This window comes from Colias croceus, chromosome 9 (assembly GCF_905220415.1).
Source record: "Colias croceus chromosome 9, ilColCroc2.1".
Lineage (NCBI taxonomy): Eukaryota > Metazoa > Arthropoda > Insecta > Lepidoptera > Pieridae > Colias > Colias croceus.
In genome coordinates, this window is record NC_059545.1 from 7,562,514 (window position 1) to 7,581,768 (window position 19,255).

General features: G+C 31.4%; 1 protein-coding gene across 1 annotated transcript; it reads left to right on the forward strand.

The window, feature by feature from the left end:
• The first annotated feature begins 1,171 nt into the window (after nt 1-1,171).
• LOC123694386 lies at nt 1,172-15,556 on the forward strand. The gene is made up of 2 exons (XM_045639813.1): nt 1,172-1,553; nt 14,747-15,556. The coding sequence occupies exons 1-2, from the start codon at nt 1,393-1,395 to the stop codon at nt 15,045-15,047; spliced, it is 462 nt and encodes a 153-aa protein (XP_045495769.1). The 5' UTR covers nt 1,172-1,392; the 3' UTR covers nt 15,048-15,556.
• Nucleotides 15,557-19,255: the final 3,699 nt, after the last annotated feature.

The following is a 19,255-nucleotide window of genomic DNA, read 5'->3' on the forward strand; positions in this document are numbered from 1 at the left end:
AAATATTTCTTTAATTTTCTTCGCAATGCGTACAAATAATTACGTATTTACCAAAGAGTGACGTCACGCCTACGCCATGACACCTGCGACCTGTTTTGGCACAGTTAATAAATATTTTTTGAAAAATGGCTTTTATCTTCGTTAAATTTAAGTATATTACCGAAATTTTTTACCGAAGTTTTTCTTGTATAGTAAACGTATACACACATTATGGAAGAGAATTTCAAAATCTTTCGTCATGCCTATTGTACCCCTATGCCCGATTTCACCAATAACCCCTAAGCAGTCTCCTAAGTAAGGGTTCCTTAGTTTAAGGGACCCTTCAAATCACAACCGAACCTAACGATTTAGGTGACACTTATCTGTCGGTGAAAGCAAATTTTACGTTAGGTATCCCCTAAATTGACTTAGGTGACACTTAAATTTTAGGGGTTGTTGGTGAAAACGGGCACTTGTCTTCTAAAATGATGAGTCTATTTTGTTTATTGGTTCTTCTGACTTCGTTGACTATTTTAAGGTAGACTAAATATTTTAAAAGAATAAAGATTTTGGCTGGAGCCTCCACCATATCTTTAATAATTTCGAGCGACTTAAAAAAAGGAGGAGGTTTTCAATACAACTGATTTTTCGGGGTAGGTATGTTACTTGGCAATTTTGACAGAGTAAATCGATTTTGATGATTCTTTTTTTTCAATTGAAAGCTGGTACGTCCCGGTTTATCCCCTTTAAATTTGGTCCATTCATGATAATTAAAAGTTTAAAAGTTTTTTGTTTTAAATTATTATTTCCTGATAACAACATTCAAGCTAATAATAAACTTTCTTAATAAACTTTTTCCTGCAGAATATTGCAGGTGCAGGTATGATTTCGTAGTAGGTAATAATATTTCAAAATCGTGTTTGACACTAAAAGCGATAACGACGTAGCATTCCAAGTATCCAATAGATACCTAAATCCACGATAATACCTACTGTAGGATTAGAATACTAATTCAAGGGTAGTATAAAAGTAACATTGAAGTTGAAGAAGGCTTGTTACAAAGTATTTTTTGAAATAAAATCTTCCAATTGTTGTTGTTTTGGCATTGAGTCGGAATCGCACAATTCTTGAATTCCATTATCAGCTCGATACAACTGAGTCATCTGTCGTCATCGTTCCAACGCGTCGACCGAGTGCGGGCTGCCGCCTGCCAGTTCGCGCGCACCGGTGATAGAGCGCAGTCAATAGACCCGCCACTATCAATCGAATCACTATTTTTGTTCACTCGACGCGAATGATAAGCCGGCAGAGTACGTGTGCACCTGGCGCGCGCCACCGTTGACACCAAACGTTAAAAGTGCTGTGACCGATTTCCGAACAGTTTCCCGATTTAAATTCACATAATCCAGACGGATGACTGACATTTCGCTCTCGTTGCTGGTGGACCGTGAGAAACAAGGGGGCGCCATGGAAAGTTGCTACAAACTGTACACATGGATCAACCACACGCTGCTCATGTTATTGCTGCAGATATTTTGGAAAATGAGCCAAATATCGGACTATTTTAAACAAAAGTGAGTATACTGTAAACTGAATTTGAAGATTTATTTTATTTATTTATTTTACTCTTTAATACAACTAAACAGACTTACATACTAGAACATACAAAAATAAAAGCAAGGAGCAGTTTAGTGTATTTGGCGGCCTTATCACTTAGTAGTGATCTCTTCCAGGCAACCAGGGCAGAAGGTAATCAGCTCAATTAAGTTGTGAAGGTAGGTCGAGAGAAAAAGAAAAAAAATAAATAAATAAATAAATAATAATAATAATGTTGTATAAACAAAGATATTTTTGTTTACCGATTTTTCTGAAGGTAGTGCAAAACTCACTCTGTTTGTTTGCGGATAAGACTGAATTTTAAATATTTTTTTAACGGTAATTATATCCTTAACATTTGCATTAATTATTATTTTATTATGCCAAATACATTATACTTACAGCCAATGTTCGATTCTAGTTTTGAGATTTTTTTGTGTCGTAATATTTTTAGCATTAGGTTCTCTAGTCAGAGGATAATGGTAGTTTTTGATACGAAATTCGCAAACTCATTAATTCTTGTCAGTGTCACGTTTTCTTGCTTCATAGGACCTTTACATGTAGATATAATATAGGTATGTACTGAAAACTGTATTGTGTTTTAAATAGATTGATATTTCCTAAAAAAATAGGTTTGTCTGTGGTTTTGTAACCGTAAAACCTCAAATACCTATTTCCACCATTGAATGGTCTCTGAACCACTTTTCCTTATCTTAATATCAAAACTATAACAGTTTTAACAGTTTGAACTCGATTGTTTTCATTGGTCTAACCTAACCTGCATCCTTGATCAAGTCTTGGTAGGAATACGAATTGATTTGTACCTAATAGCACAGACTAATAATAATATACTACGTATACAACTAATAGTTAGGGTCGTAATTAATAAACAAAATCTCATTGTCGACAACTCTGAAGCTAGCAATACGAGTGGCTTATCCTCGAAATGTAGGCACGTGACATTAACAAACTATTGATAGGTCAGAAGTCTACAGTAGGTTACAGGCGTATTTGGACTAAAGAGTATAGACTACAGAGTCTATATACACTATAGAAGTACTCTGATTGATTCAAATTCGTTTTGTATTTGAATGGCAAGGGTTAAGTGAATGCTATGGCATTTTGCTACGAACTGATAAGGATTTTGTAGCTAAGGTACCTACCTACTTACCTGGTGGAAAATATACGCATAGCGCATACCTAGGTACCCGAATAAAATACAAGAGGTACAATAGGCCAATAAAATACAATGATCAAGTAAAAATTATTTGCACAAGTAGGTACCTACCTTGAATATAATAAACAATCATAGAACATCTCAAATGAAGCGCTTTATCATGAATCTTAATGCCTTCCTTGTTTTCATATTACCTTTCAAATTATTCTTCTGATTTTTTGTTTTAAAAACATTTTGTGAGTATGGCATATTTTCAATGACATTGGACATGTTTTTAAGAACTAGACACATCCGTCTACACTCTACCGTAGGTACCTGAAATAAGAACATATTGTTAATCTCAATAATGTTAATACTTAATAGGTATAATAATATGTAATGTTAAAATTACGATAGGTACCTACATATTTATTTTTATCTATACCTACTTACGATATTGTTTGTTTGTTTGAACGCGCTAATCTCAGGAACTGCTGGTCCGATTTGAAAAATTCTTTCGGTATTAGATAGCCCATTTATCGAGGAAGGCTATTGGTCATATAGCACACTGTATATTATTATTAGTCTGTGGTTATATTATAAGTATTATCACGCTGAGGCCTGAGACCAACAGGAGCGGTGCAACGCCGGTAAAGCCACGGGGCGCAGTAATTAGTTTTTGATAAATCATAAGTAATCACTTTGTAATCAAACGGTATGTTAATTTCTTTCTGATAACAGACAAACAATTCATTCAATTTGACACATTTTCGAATTTGTAAACAAAATTTGTTGATTACTAGTTTTGTTTGTTTGTTTCAAACAATTGATTTAAATTCGCGGCATAAACCATTGTTTTTGCATCAGTTCAATAAATAAACACGTTTTGTTTGTCAATCATACAAAAACAACATGTGATGCAGTTAATAACGATTGAAATGTCGTTAATTAGATTAATAATAATATTATCTTAATGGGAACTGTGAACTGCGTGAAAGGAACAGCTGAAGTGTTATGATTATAATTTACATATTTTGATAAGTGTTTATGATTGAATTCCTACCAACTTGATAATAAGAAACACTACAAATTACAAATTTTATTAAAAGATAAGATTTAATGCGATACGATACCATATTCGTAGGTACTCTAAAAATGTATAATATTATAATACCTACATACTACATACCCTACCCTGAAGTCATTTACTGTCATTACGCTCCTTTTTAGGGCAGTCGTATCTAGGTTTATGAAGCGCGTTGGCATTATTTTAATTCTTTAGCACCAAAAATACATGAACATTTGCTAATTTGATTAATAAATTTAAAAATCTTGATATGTCATAAAATTATATTGAAAAATCAACAAACCTAATCTAACTGTTAAAATATCTTTTTAATTACTAAAGGCAATTAGGTTTTTTCATGGAAGTAAAACCACAGACGAGAAATTTGATAAATAATTGAATGAAATAGGTAGTTAAAATATCAATTATTAAAAGTCTATTAGCACATAGGTTGGTATTTCTTATCTTTTGAAAAACAAAAGCAACATTTCTCAAATAAGAACTTGTTATGTGATTCACAAATCGGCCTCATGCTTCTGTCATGACGTCATAAAAATTAATTCACTAATATTTGTTTACTATTTCGCATATGTATATTGTTTTTCTATAAACTGCGTAGTTACAAAATTTACGAAATGTTATAAATTACGTAATCCATTCAAGGATAAAAAAAATTACAATATTGTCAACTAGCTTTCCGCCCGCGGCTTCGCTCGCGTTTTCAAAGAAAAAATCCGCATACCTAGTTACCGTTCCCGTGGCATTTCCAAGATAAAACCTATGTGTTAATCCAAGTTACCCTCTATATGTGTGCTAAATTTCATTGTAATCGGTTCCGTACCTATTTGCGTGAAACAGACAAACACACACACATCCTCACAAACTTTCGCATTTATAATATTTTAAGTAAGAGTAGGATAGGATAGGTCATAGGACACACTAGTTAGTAATTACTAATTACTAATTAGTAATTAATCAGTGATATTTTCTAGAAAAAGAAAGATAGCTGCGCATCATTAGGTAAACCCTTTTATTTTAAGTTTACATCTTTTAGTTTATATTAAAAGAAAATTATTTTATCGCCACTAATAAAAATTAAAACATTAGTAGTTAATTTCTATGACCTATTATACTAGTAGACGCGGCATACGCCAACATCATTGCACTAAAAAGCAGCGTAATTAATACATACCTACTTACTAACGCATTATCACCAATACAGTTGTTCTCTCTTTCACTCTCACACACGAGACGTAATACATGTCTCACTCATGTACTTCGTAATAACAACTGCCGATTAAAATATAAAAAGAACGTCCAGCCACGACGCTGAATGGTGCGTGACTAAGTGAAACTCGGGCACTTAGCTGAGTTTTTTCTTGCCAAAATAGAGAGCGGGTAACGATTAACGTATCTAGCTTTTTTATATATCATAGGTTAATTTGATTACAAATAAAAAACTAATCAACCCACCCTTGGGATTTTTTATCTGTGCTCTATTTTTCAATTTTCAATTTTATCATTTTCCGCTTTTCATTTAGTTGTAAAATAATTTGGAATGAAATGAAAAGTCTTTAATTTCTAAATAATTTGGAAGTGAAAGAAATTATGCATTATTCAGGTAAAATTATCCGTTTTTATTGTGATTCATGGGTAAAGGGGTTCTCGTGGTTGTAACAATATCTATTAGTAGGTTATAGGTAGGATCACAGGATAATAACTAGTAGCTTAATAAAACGTGGGCTCCTTACATTATCAGGAATTAACCTCATTCTAGGGACTTTACTGTAATAGTAATAAATTTAAATAGATGCTTTGTAAACTAGGGAGAACATTACTCACTATTTTATCGTCGAATTAAATCATCCGTGACGTTGTTATTATGAGAGAACAATATTAAACAAAGGCCAGGAAATTATGAGAAGTAATGCATTATAAACACTAACGCCTCGTCTTAAACCTCATTATTGCATAATAATAATTTCATGGTCGCAGCTTGTAATACCTCTAATTGCATGCATATTTAATTGGAACAGTATTACAAGTATCGCGCCAAAGTTCATAAGTTATTGATTGATCTATTATCATATAATATCAGAGTCCAAGCTATTATTTTGGACGCATGTATGTAGTATGTACACTTGCACTATGTCGTAAATACACACAATAATCACACGTGATTCATGACAATATATAAGATTAGATAATTTAAAAACATTGATGTGGGAATACGGTTTTAAATATTATCTAAAATATCTCACTGAAAGATACTGTCACAAATCATACATTCAATTTCTACCCTTATTTGATATTCATAAAGCTTACCCTTATCATTGTCATTTATTAAGCTTATTCTGTTCAAATTTCACATTGGTTTTTATTGAATATCACATAATGGATCACATTCAGATATACATATAGAGAAGAAACTGTACTTGGCTGTATTACTAAATTCTTTCATATAATTCTATAGAAATAGTCTTGTAAGTTATTGTATCAATCGACAATCCATAATACGACATGTAATAAAATTTTCAGACGTTCTGCATTGTGAATATGATTTTAGCTAAATGACAGCATTCATAATAGAAATATGAAAAATATTTTCTGTTCATTCAATCTAACAATTATTAAACCTTCATTTTATGTTATTTCGAACATATTATTTAGGGATCAAACAATATAACGATACTGTTACGGTTCGATACAATTGAGAACTATACTGCCTCCACTCATAATGTGCCCATAGGTACTATTTCATCCTTATTTTAAATGAAAAATCATTTCAACAGATTAACAAATACAATGCTGTTCGGATAAGTTCTAAAAATAACCGGTTGAGTCAGTTCGGTTACACGAAGGTTGCGGAGCACTTCCGAGTTCACGTAAACATGTAGCTTGATATAGTTTACCTTCTATGCTTGATGCAGACATTCACATCATTTACGGAAGTTGGTCATATTTTTATTCGTAAGGAATTGTCTATATTGTCGCTAAAATCCCCGAATACAAGACGCACACTACGATACGAGAGCCTTTTTCAAATTTGCTAGAGAAAACACTTAGGTACGTTTTATTTTCATAATCACTATTTTGGGGAAGGTCGTATAAATCTATGCATAGTTATATAGTACTTACTTCAAAATAATGGTGCAACTTGTGCCAAATTTTACATCATAATTCATAGCATATTCACTGCGAACAACAATTTCACATAATTTGATATTTGCCTGTTTTGCAAGCGAAATATTTTTAACTAAATCCTATCCATACTTTCTTATAAAAGTTTTTACAATTTAATTATGAAAAGGAATGTATTTAATAAATGAAGTAATAGGAAAATAAATGTTCAAACCAGTCTAATTCTAGCTTCAATCTAACTGGTTTTGAATTCTAATCTGGCATTGTCTCATCCTGTGGTCTCATCTACCTAGGTACTTAATAAAATTATGAGCGATATGAATGAGTAAAAAAATGTTACCCTATTTTATAAAGTGTATGGTAATTTTAAAAGTCTGAAGACCAATGAAATGGTAATACCACATATTTTATGTCGAGAGATAATATTCTTAAACATACTAATAAAGATACTCGTAGCAGAAGAGAACATAAGAAATTTTTGTTACCTATTCTTATCAAAATAGGTATATCACATAATACAAAAATTAGTTCATTAGTGCAATTCATATTTAAAATGATTTTCGTAACTGTGTAGGATTGAAATATGAAAAAAGCGATTCGTATTTATAAAAAGCTCGCATTTATGATTTGCAAATCTGGTTTGGTTGCAGTAAAACCAATGCAGCTTTTCAAATAAATTACTGAAAATAAGTGAAATGAACTTGACCTACGAGCGACTCGGATTTCAGTTCTTTGGAAGCAATCCAACGTTTTCATTGCGTTATGGAATATTTTTAAATCTATTGTGAACATTTAGCTGTACCTACTCTAATTTTGTATGGTACTCATGGTTTTAAATGCAATTTTGATTAATTGTCGTTCGATCTATTCATGTTTTATAATATATTTTTATAATGTATACGTTTTCATTATTCATTTTTTTGTTTACCTATTGATAAGCCCTTGTCTACGTCTTATTATTATTGAAAATTAATGACGTTGCGTTGGTTTGAATTAGGTTTTAGGGTTGAATAATTATAAAACGGCTTTTAAGTTTTAATACAGCAGTACTTACTACCTTATTATTAGCATCTAATCGAGGAGTCAATTATGTACTTGATTTTAATTGTAAAGTCTACTAAGTTGTATTAAGGACAACGGAAAATAAAACTTACAATACATACCTACATAAGTTAACAAAATATAATAAGATACCAATATCATGTGATGGATTCATTTTAGAATTCAAATTAAAAATAATATCAAGTAGGTAATGGGTATCTAATGACAATGTGGTTAATATTTAATATAATACCTATATTATCTATCAGTTTGCGTGTTTGTTAATGCTCATAATATTATACATTACCGACAAATACCAACATTAGGAACGTCATTGTTAAAACCAATTAGTTACACGCTACACTGAAAAACGCAATAACAAGGTCATGTTTTCATGAACTCCAGTTATCATTTGTAGCGAAATCGATATGAATTAATAGTGATAAAAAAGAAGAGTTGTGCAGCAGGATTATAACTATTCAAAGGTTTAATAATATAATTAAGTATAACAAAATGATTGTATAGTGTGTCTCCCTGTAATGTAGGTATCATCAAGTTAAGTACATTTTTAAAGATGAATGTCCCATAGCAATCCCAAAAACTAAAAATCTATAGAAATATACTTTATAAATACATAGTCAAGGATCAAGATAAATAAATTGCTGAAAGAAATGAATATGTTGTTAATTGTAATCTAAACCTGTTTTCGCAAAAAAGTGTGCCTCTATTTTTTTAACTTTGCATTTGATAGTCGAATGACTATGACCGTTATATCACCACTTTTCCAAGAAAGTTCTCTTATCGTAATTAGGTGCATGTAATCGAAGTCAATATATCTATTTGGTGTCATCATTGTTAAATTTATCGGAGGATTTGGCGATTATTTATTAAAAAACTATTAAATTTTATCGATGACAACCTTTATCATAATATCTAATTCCCATATCGTTTTTGTTATTTTTAAAGGCATTTTAAACGACGGTTGACAAAATTATACTGAATATTTAGATTTAAGAGGTCTTTTACATTATTCAAAACTTTCCAATTTACTTTCTAGAGACCTCCTTGACCCTAGATAATATGAATATATTTTTAAATTAATGATATTAGGTACATACCTAACAACTTTTTCTGCCATACTTATTAGGTTTACTTTTCCTTTTCTTGGTTTTAGATGTCGTCTTGGTTATTAAGACATGTTACCATGTTTTTTGCTATTCATGGCAGGATAATTAACTACCTACTATTTTTAAAAATTTCTTAAAATATATTATAACTAGCTGTGCCCCGTGGTTTTACCCGCATTGCACCGCTGTTTTTGGTCTTAGTGTGATGATATATTTTAGCGTATAGCTTACCTCGATGAATGGACTATCTAACAGTGAAATAATATAATTTATCCTATTCTACTATAATATTAGAAATGGGAAATTTTGTGAGGATGGATATTACACACAAACGTGTTACATAATGACGTATATGTATATGTGTGATGTTTGTTACTCTTTCACGCAATTATATACCTTCTACTGAACCGATTACAATAAAATTTAGCACACATATAGAATGTAAATTAGATTAACACATAGGATATGTTTTATACCCGAATCTCATGGGAACGGGAACTAGTTATGTGGGTTTTTCTTGAAAACGGGGGCGAATCCGCGGGTGGAAAGCTAGTATTGTTATAATGTTAATTGTTAGTATAGATTATGGGGCTATATTTTATAAATTTGTTTTGATTTATAACAATTATTATGACTCAGTAGACAATTCTATGAATAACGTAATTTATCGATTCAATATTATAGTATTTTATAGCTACAAAGTCTTCGCGGCTTGATATAATAAAATATGCACTAAATTGATTTATAGCGCTATCTATACTAATAATTGATAAAAATATTACCAATATTATGTTTTATGAATTGCTATTATAAAATATAATCCCAATAGTTAATTTGGGCTCATTGTAATCACTACATAGTATAAAACAAAGTCGCTTTCTCTGTTCCTATGTCCCTTTGTATGCTTAAATCTTTAAAACTACGCAACGGATTTTGATGCGGTTTTTTTAATAGATAGAGTGATTCAAGAGGAAGGTTTTAGTATATAATTTATTAGCTTTTAGACAAAGCGGGCGAAGCCGCGGGTGGTAAGCTAGTTTGTAATATATTATAATCGCTAGCATTCAAAATGCCTATTATTAGTGCACATAATTTGTTAGATCATGAGCCCAAACAGAACAACACCGAGGCAAGTACCTAGAGCAGGATATTCGATGACGAGACGACACAAACTAGTATATTTTTCAATAATATTATGTAGTTTATATAACACACTAGCTGCTCCGCGCGGTTTCACCTCCGTGGCTCCACTCCTGTTGTCCGTAGCGTGATGAAATATAGCCTATAACCTTCCTCGATAAATGGGCTATCTAACGAATAAAGAAAAAGAATTTTTCAAATCGGACAAGTAGTTTCCGAGATTAGTGCGTATACAAATTAACAAACAAACAAACTCTTCAGCTTTATAATATTATTAGTAGAGATTAATTTTCCTCAATGTTATCACGGTTAAGTCATTAACTCATTAGGTACCTACTCTAATAAGCCTAGTTCACGTCAGTCCATGAACTTGTGATGATCAATGCTAATCAAATAGCACTTAAAATACCTGTTTATATAAGACTTCTTTAATTAATAGCTTCAGTATGGCTCTATATTACTTTGTCCTTCAATTAAGATCTCTGAAATTTAGTAAATCAATGTTTTAAAAGGCTTAGGTACCTAGAAGTTTCTAGTATCCGGATATATTACTGTATCGCGTGCCTTGCATTATATTTATTTATGATGTCGTGACATAGTATGCCTTGAAGGAATCTTAATTAATATCGCTTCAAAGGTACGGGGATCGATATGGGTAATAGACAATAGAGGAGTGGCCCTGAACCCGTTCGCTTGAACTTTGCGCACCTGGGTTGATTATTATTTATGAATATGATAGCTCTATTATGGGTTACTTATATAAATTTAGATAATAATATCTATGATCTAATTGAATTGGCAGAAATTGATTGTATGTGACAATTCAAAAAAATATTCAAAATCTTCTTGTATTAATGAATGGAACTGTTATGTACATACTTAATGTGAAAATTAAATGGCTAGGAGGTATATCAAGCAGTATATAAACAATTTTTGGCAAAAATCTATAATTAGTACCTACGCAGTTACCTAGATAATTTTATGCTCATATATTATAATATACACAACATAATGTATTTTACTTTTTCCTGAAAACAAACAATCACGAAGATATAAACTGAAGTTAGGCCTTCAGCATATGAATGAAAATCGTTAATAGTTTCTAAAACTTAGAAGCGAACTCAGTTACTCACGTCTTTAGGTAGGTACATATAATTACAATAACCCTTATTGTTTTACTCATTTGTATAATTACCTTGGAACTGATTCTATTAAATAGGATAAGTAATAGTAATTTGTTACTGGAAAAATTAATACATAAGAAATGAAGCTTCGTTAAATTAAATATTTAAAATATGCAGCACAATTATAGGTGATGAATAATTAGATAATATTATGTATCTACATTCTACATACCTACTAGGTAATTGACAAATAGTAATCATTCTAAATTAACCTTGATTGATTTATCCGATATTAATTTAATCTTAGGAAGTTATATAATAGGTAATTGAATGCTTCGAAATAATTATTTGAACAAAAATACTGCTTATTTTGAGATATTATGATAGGTATAAAGGATTCATCATAATCATCATAATCACGGTATCACCATACCTATTATTTACAGAACAGTGCAATAAAAAAAAAACGACGTGTGGCACTCGGGGACTGCCGCGGTAAAGCTATTGCATGCTATGCCTTCAAGCCACACCTCCACCCGTCGGAGTCGGGAGCGTGAGGTTTTTTCGTTACGGAATTTCTCGATTCGGTCCCCGTGCTCAAGGCCCGCGATAGAAGCTATGCTATGAGTGAAGTTGTTATATTTAGTTATTAGATACGAATTTATTTCGATTTTTTAAACAGCACGAACTATCTCGTATAGTCTCTTATCTGACAAATGAAATTATTTTGATTCGTTAGATATTATGTGAATATTGCTTCAACAGGCTTCAACATTATATTTTTAAACCATTTTATGTGGAGTGTTAAATTTTTTAAATAGCTTATGATAAGAAACTAATTCATAGACATTAGTCATGGCATTTTAAACGTTTTAGTAATTGTAAACACGATGACGAAATTCTTAATTAGGGAAAATTACAAGATTCGAAACGGAAAAATACTGAAATGTATTGCTTCTCTGTGCTACTATATGTAAAGTAAATAATATATACTGCAATATTATTTCTTAGATACATATTTAATACCTGTCTGTATTTGCTATGAAAATAATGTCTTGCACTTATCTACATATCTCAATTATTTAAACTTGAAAGATAATAATATAATAATAGGTTATCAATTTTATCTCTACCTATTTCATAAATAAATTTATTAAAATAAATAATTATATATTTTATTATATTAATGTTTTTGTTTGTTTAACTTTGAAAGACAAACTTCGGAGATGGTGCTCATCACTATCAATACATAGTATAAAACAAAGTCGCTTTCTCTGTCCCTATGTCCCTTTGTATGCTTAAATCTTTAAAACTACGCAAAGGATTTTGATGCGGTTTTTTTTAAATAGATAGAGTGATTCAAGAGGAAGGTAAGGAAGTATTTAATTTATTAGGTTTTAAACAAAGCGGGCGAAGCCGCTGGCGGTAAGCTAGTTAAACGATAAATGTAAAACGATGAAAAATTTAAATTCTCTTTAGTAATTTCGTTACCTAAGTTTTTTTATCAACAAGAAAACTCATATTGCAAGAATGTTTAATGCAAAGCGTTACATGATTCATTATGGTATCAACAAAGGTCTTACGTAGTTCTCATTCATTTATTCTTAGTATAAAACAAAAATAAACAGGCTCGATATAAGTATGATTACTGATTGATTTATGATGGTATTCGTGTTCCTATAATACACTCACCGGCACGGAATCTTGGCCACTTACAAATTTGCCGATAAAAAAAGTTTGGAGTGTTTTACACGATTTTTTTGTATACAGATATGTTAACATATTATTTGTTTAATTTTATGGTAAGAAATCATTAAGTTTAAGAATAATCTTTTACCACTTTTTAAGAGTTTCTCGAAATTTGTGATTTGTGCGGTTAAGCCGAAGTTACTAATTGTTCGTTTTAAACTTTTTTCGGTATCGTTTATGCCGTTTTAAGATATTGTTATTGTTGTACTGTAGTCAATGATCATAACAAACAATAAAAAATGCCGTTAAAATCTGAACAACATGCTCAGGCCATCACAATGTTAGACCAATGACTGCCGCAACATAAAGTACCTAATGTACAGTACATACCACGTTCAGCGATGCACTGTGCATGGAGGAGATACCAGGAGACTGGCAGCTACACGTGCAGACCAGAAAATGAAGGCGTGAGGTGCATATCAGCTCGAGAAGACCCCTTTATTGTTCAAGAGATACTCTTAAATGGCTTTCTGACAGTTTTTGAGATACGCCAACGGCTTTAAAACACCAGGATAATAAATGTGAGTGAGCAATCGGTGAGAAGACTAATGAAGGAAGTTAATTTGAAGGTTTGCAGACCAGCACGCCGACCAGAACTCCTCATATATCACTGAGAAGCACGTCTTCGTTTTGCACGAGAACATGAAAACTGGACCCACGTCCAGTGCGTTCGTGAAGTGTTCACAGATGACTGCTAAGGCACTTTACGAGCTTCTGATAGCCAAGAGTCAGTATAGAGGACACGAGAAGAGAGGTTTTCACCCATCACCACACTCAAATTGCGATTATTCATAGAGGGTCAATAATGGTATGGGGAGGTATAAGTTCTGATGCTCGCACGGAGTTAGTTATCGTAGATAAAGGCTTAAATTTGATCAGGTATATTGAGGAAATTCTCCAGGAACATGTTCAGCCCTATTACAGGTTTATCAGTGAAGAAAATTGGCTACTAATACACTATAACGCACGTCCGCGTGTCGTACGATGCGTATAAGAGTACCTTCAAGGGGTTATTATTGAAAAATTGGAGTGTCCAGCTCGTAGCCCGGATCTTAATCCAATAGAACACACCTGTGACATGCTTATAAGAAACACAAAGTTCGATTCCAACCCAGCACCAATGTAAGATGAACTTAGAAATACAGCTGGGGCCGTTTGGTACACTATAGCTCAAGTGGACATCAAAAATGTCTTCTAGAGTATGCCAGACTGGATGCAAACATTGTTTAAGGCAAGAGAAGGAAACACCCTATATTAAAAGGTTCAAATTTTTTTTATGGAAACGTTATTTCTAATTTTTGTGCATTTTTTAAGAAATCATTTAAATTTCACAGGAAAAGCGTAAATTCTTGTTTAATTCATATCTACGCGGTAGTACTTCTTATAAACTTCCAATTATTACTAAAAGTTAGTAAAAACATTAAAGAAACTAGTTTTGATAAAATTTTTATTGAATTTTGTAGTAGAAAATAAATAGTGTTATTTTACGCAAAAATTTGCAGTGGCCAAGATTCCGTGCCGGTGAGTGTATATGAAAAAACAAGAAAACTTTATTATTCTTGATTGATTGTCTCATTTGATTTGACCCTTGATCAATTTCTAATATATATATTTTATTTCATTACAGGTCAGTCGAGGAAAACAAAACTCGGACTTTCATTATCACACCCCTCACAAAAGAGTACAAATACAGAAGGCATATACGCTCCATGTCTGATGTACAGAGCAGTACACCATACAGACTGCCCTTCAGGTCTAAGAAAAACTTCTCTCTCTCTTACGACTCTGACACCCGCACTAGAAGAATCATGGCTTACAACAGACAAAAGATTGAATCGTCAGACTCTAGCGACTACTGCGAGCTACCAAAAAGAAAGAGTATAGAGTATAACATCGTGAAACACTCGGACTCAATGAGAATACTATAAGATCTGATGCCTTGAATGACTCGCGGGTCAGGCTAATGCACAACATGGATGTGAGCTGTTTCTGATACAGAAAAATAGGTTACATTCTACGCACACATACGAAATCAATTGGCTGATGCATATCTTTGAGTTTATTGACGATGTAAGAATGAAATGGTGCCTGATATGTATTCTATAGCAAATAGAAATAAATCTATAGCTTGTATTTAAAAACATCTTGGATACCTTTAGAATATGTTTAGTGCTACTGAAATTAATAGGTATGGTTTTAAGTATCAATTTGACAATTGTAGTCTTTACAATAAAATCTTCTGCAAATCCTCTATGCAAAACCTCTGAAAACAATGTTGAGGTCTTGCTAGATGGAAAATTTATCATCATTAAAATATGAACGTTTTTGCAATTTGTTTGATGTTTTCTAAGTCACTATTACAAAACGATTTCTTGCAAATTGTAATGAAACGTAAATATTTGATGATTTACAAATATTATAATATTTAAAAAGTGACTTAATAGTACGAGATCCGGCTGCAGGATTAGTGCGTTCATCGGTTTTTTGCTGAAAACCGAATTTTTATGTATATTTATAATTAGGTTAAAAATTATACACCGACGCATTCGCGTGCGGCAGCGAAACAACGAGAAAAAGAGAGGATCGGCTGTTAATTATATTAAATCAATATTACTATTTAAATTTGTCATTTTGAAAAGGATGACATATTTTCTTTCACTCAACCTTAAATATTCAACATCTTTAACAGCCGGCAACCCTTATTTGCGGCCGGATTTAATTAGGCAACCGTATATGATAATAAATAGAAAAAAATTAGCTTTAATTTGATATATGATTCATAAATGTACGTTATGAACGTAAAAATGAATCGAAATCATACCTGTTTGCACCAGGCTGCCAAGATGTTGCGGCCAGGTGAAAAGCGGCAACCGTGATTTTTTAGAATCTTTATATCATTTGCCGTGATGTAGACTTCATTTTATTCAAAAAACAAGTGAACGAATTTTTTTCCCAAAAATCGATTAGAAAAATTTTAATTAAACATGCTTGCGGCCAAATTTTGACTGGCAACCTAGTGGATATATATATTCTCCTAATTATAAATATACATAAAAAGAATGCGTCGGTGTACTAATAGGCGTAAATATTTATAATTTTTAACAGCCGGCAACCCTTATTTGCGGCCGGATTTAATTAGGCAACCATATATGATAATAAATAGAAAAAAATTAGCTTTAATTTGATATATGATTCATATATGTACGTTAAGAACGTAAAAATGAATCGAAATCATACCTGTTTGCACCAGGCTGCCAAGATGTTGCGGCCAGGTGAAAAGTGGCAACCGTGATTTTTTTGAATCTTTATATCATTTGCCGTGATGTAGACTACATTTTATTCAAAAAACAAGTGAACGAATTTTTTTCCCAAAAATCGATTAGAAAAATTTTAATTAAACATGCTTGCGGCCAAATTTTGACTGGCAACCTAGTCGATATATATCCTCCTAATTATAAATATACATAAAAATTCGGTTTTCAGCAAAAAACCGATGAACGCACTAATCCTGCAGCCGGATCTTAGACTATAACATTAGGTTTCTTGAGTCCATGGTGCCTATCGTGAGTAAGCAATATAAGATATAGACAATGGGTATGTCAGTTACAAGCCAAGCCTATTTGATTATACCAACGGTTAAATTAAGTGATTTCCTTATGAGACTGTGATCGTGTTAGAGTATGTTAATGTATTTATTATCTCAAAAGTGATTTAGATTTAAGATATATGTATTTTGTAAAAATAATAAGGATTTATTTAAGAATATCCACGAGGGCTGTTTAAACAACAAAATATGTTTAATTTTTCACTTTTAAAGATAATAACAAATCTAACTTTTTAATGTAAGATGAGAAAATATTGAATGCGACTGTGGTATTAAGATAAGTTAACATTAAATAATGACGCAGAATATATATTTCGAATAAAAAATATAATTGATTGCGAGAGGAAACGCACTCTGGTTTAAAAAAAAGACTAAAAAATAAGGAAACGACAAAGTTCGAACTTCGAATTGTCTACTAATATTGGTTTATACCAAATTTATTATTTTCATTAATTTTTATAATTGTTTATTTACTGAATAGGTATGTGTTGATTAACTACTGAATATCTGTGATGATAAAGCTTGAACTACCTATTAATTGTTTTAAAATCTAGATAGGTATTGATCATTGTTTGAATTTGATCGCTTCTTTTATGATACAGAATATATAAAAGATGTGAGCAGTGCTCATATCCTTGGCAGTTGGCGTGTCTGCCCCGCCTACAATGCCTTTCTAACCTCTTTTGTATGTTCTGTGATACAAACAATACTATTTGTGATTATTTGATTACTCTTGATGGAGAGAAATGATGTCATCTTGTAATTAATAACCTAACAATATTGAGACTATGTTTGCATAAAAGGTTTATATAATATGTTTATTATCTTGCGTTGTACATTTATAACTTTTACGAATGCTGAAAGAAAAGTGAGATATTTTAAGATAACGAATAAATCACACATTGATTAAAAGTACGCTCTTGTTTTATTTATTAGTAACTAAGTATTTAAAAAAACCCTATAAGTACCTAAGTACCTAATTAGCATAAAACCATAATAATTTAAAATGTGGTGGATATGGCCACAGTTTAAATATTACACTATGACATTGCAGTTTGCACTGCTTGAATGTAATCTAAAATCAAATTCATCCACCAGTAGATACCTAGTAGGTATAAGGTAGGTATATTATTATGTTATCTGTGCCACTTGCCAGTATAGCACCTAGCTTTATTCCTTGATTAAATTACTAAGGGGGGCAACAATTAGGTAATTTGTTTTTTAACTTTTCGAATTCAAAAGTTATTATAATACCTAGGGATTCTAATTAGAATTCATCATTATGAAGATTTTAAGAGCATGCGATAAATTTATTATAGGTACCTAGTAACTTATTATATTATATTCGCAAGTTTCAAAATAAAACTAAGATTAATTTTATGTATAAGTACTAATAATTAGTATTACATTATAACAATTATTGTCAATTTGTGTAACAATTTCTGGTTAAACCTTTGAATAAATAAATATTATTAGGTATAATATAAAATGTGATATTATGTCCCTATCCAATATCCATAGATAAACAAATAGGTACCTACCACCTAATTTATAAAACATCTAGAGTAGATAAGGTTTTTTCTTTTCCATAGCATTCGAATCAATAGACGAATCAAACCAATTTTTACATAACCGTAACAAAAAGTTTTGCATGGATGGCAGAAGTCACCCATTGCTCCTCTATTTACACATAGATCTCATTTTTATGTTAATTTATTCGAATACGTTATCGTATTCTTTACGCAGGTTTAGATTTTAGATACTTTCTGCGTCTATCGCACAATTTCAGGTTGGTTGGTGCACGTTTTAATTGTTTTTAAATAAACACAGATGACAGAATCATATCTACATATTTAGTTTTTGAATATATAATATCATACATAACTAGTATAAACTTATTCAAAATTATTATTAGTTATTAACTACTCACTAGTTTCCTGCAGAGCCTTGATGGAACCACCAGCACACCACCAGGCAGTAAAGAATTCATAAAGCTACAACTAGCGGCATCTTATATCTTGAATGTTTCGTAAAAACTTGATATTATGCCATCTATGAAATAATCTTGGAACAATGTTGTTTCGGATTTGGAATAGGTACCTACCTTAGAGTATAATATATTACAATAGTATAGAGCGAGTGTATTGCACAAATTGCATAGTGCGCATCGTAGGCAGATGAGCTATAGATACTATATAGATGTGTGTGTGACAAATAGGGATGGGTAGGTATCAATTGCGTGTTGAACTGTCGATAAGATAGGTAAATAAATATGTATCATAAGTAAATTTTATGTTCAATAAGTTATTAAAGGAAAAATATACGAATAAAGTATAAATATGTAATTTTAAATTTGTCTACCAACTGAATAAAGTTTGTTTATTCCATTTGAATATTAAATATTATATATGAAATTTTCTTGTATTAATTATAAGTACTTTAAAAAAATATGTTTAATTGGAATATCAGAAAAACGTGAGTACTTTTTAAATAATAAAGTTAATAAAATAAAAGATCAGGTTTAGTGCTATT

What these genes read in the sequence shown, in the direction of transcription:
- LOC123694386 (XM_045639813.1), top strand. Translation starts at nt 1,393, where the DNA reads ATGACTGACATTTCGCTCTCGTTGCTGGTGGACCGTGAGAAACAAGGG. An exon ending in TCGGACTATTTTAAACAAAA is followed by an intron (nt 1,554 to 14,746) that starts GTGAGTATACTG and finishes ATTTCATTACAG; the next exon opens with GTCAGTCGAGGAAAACAAAA.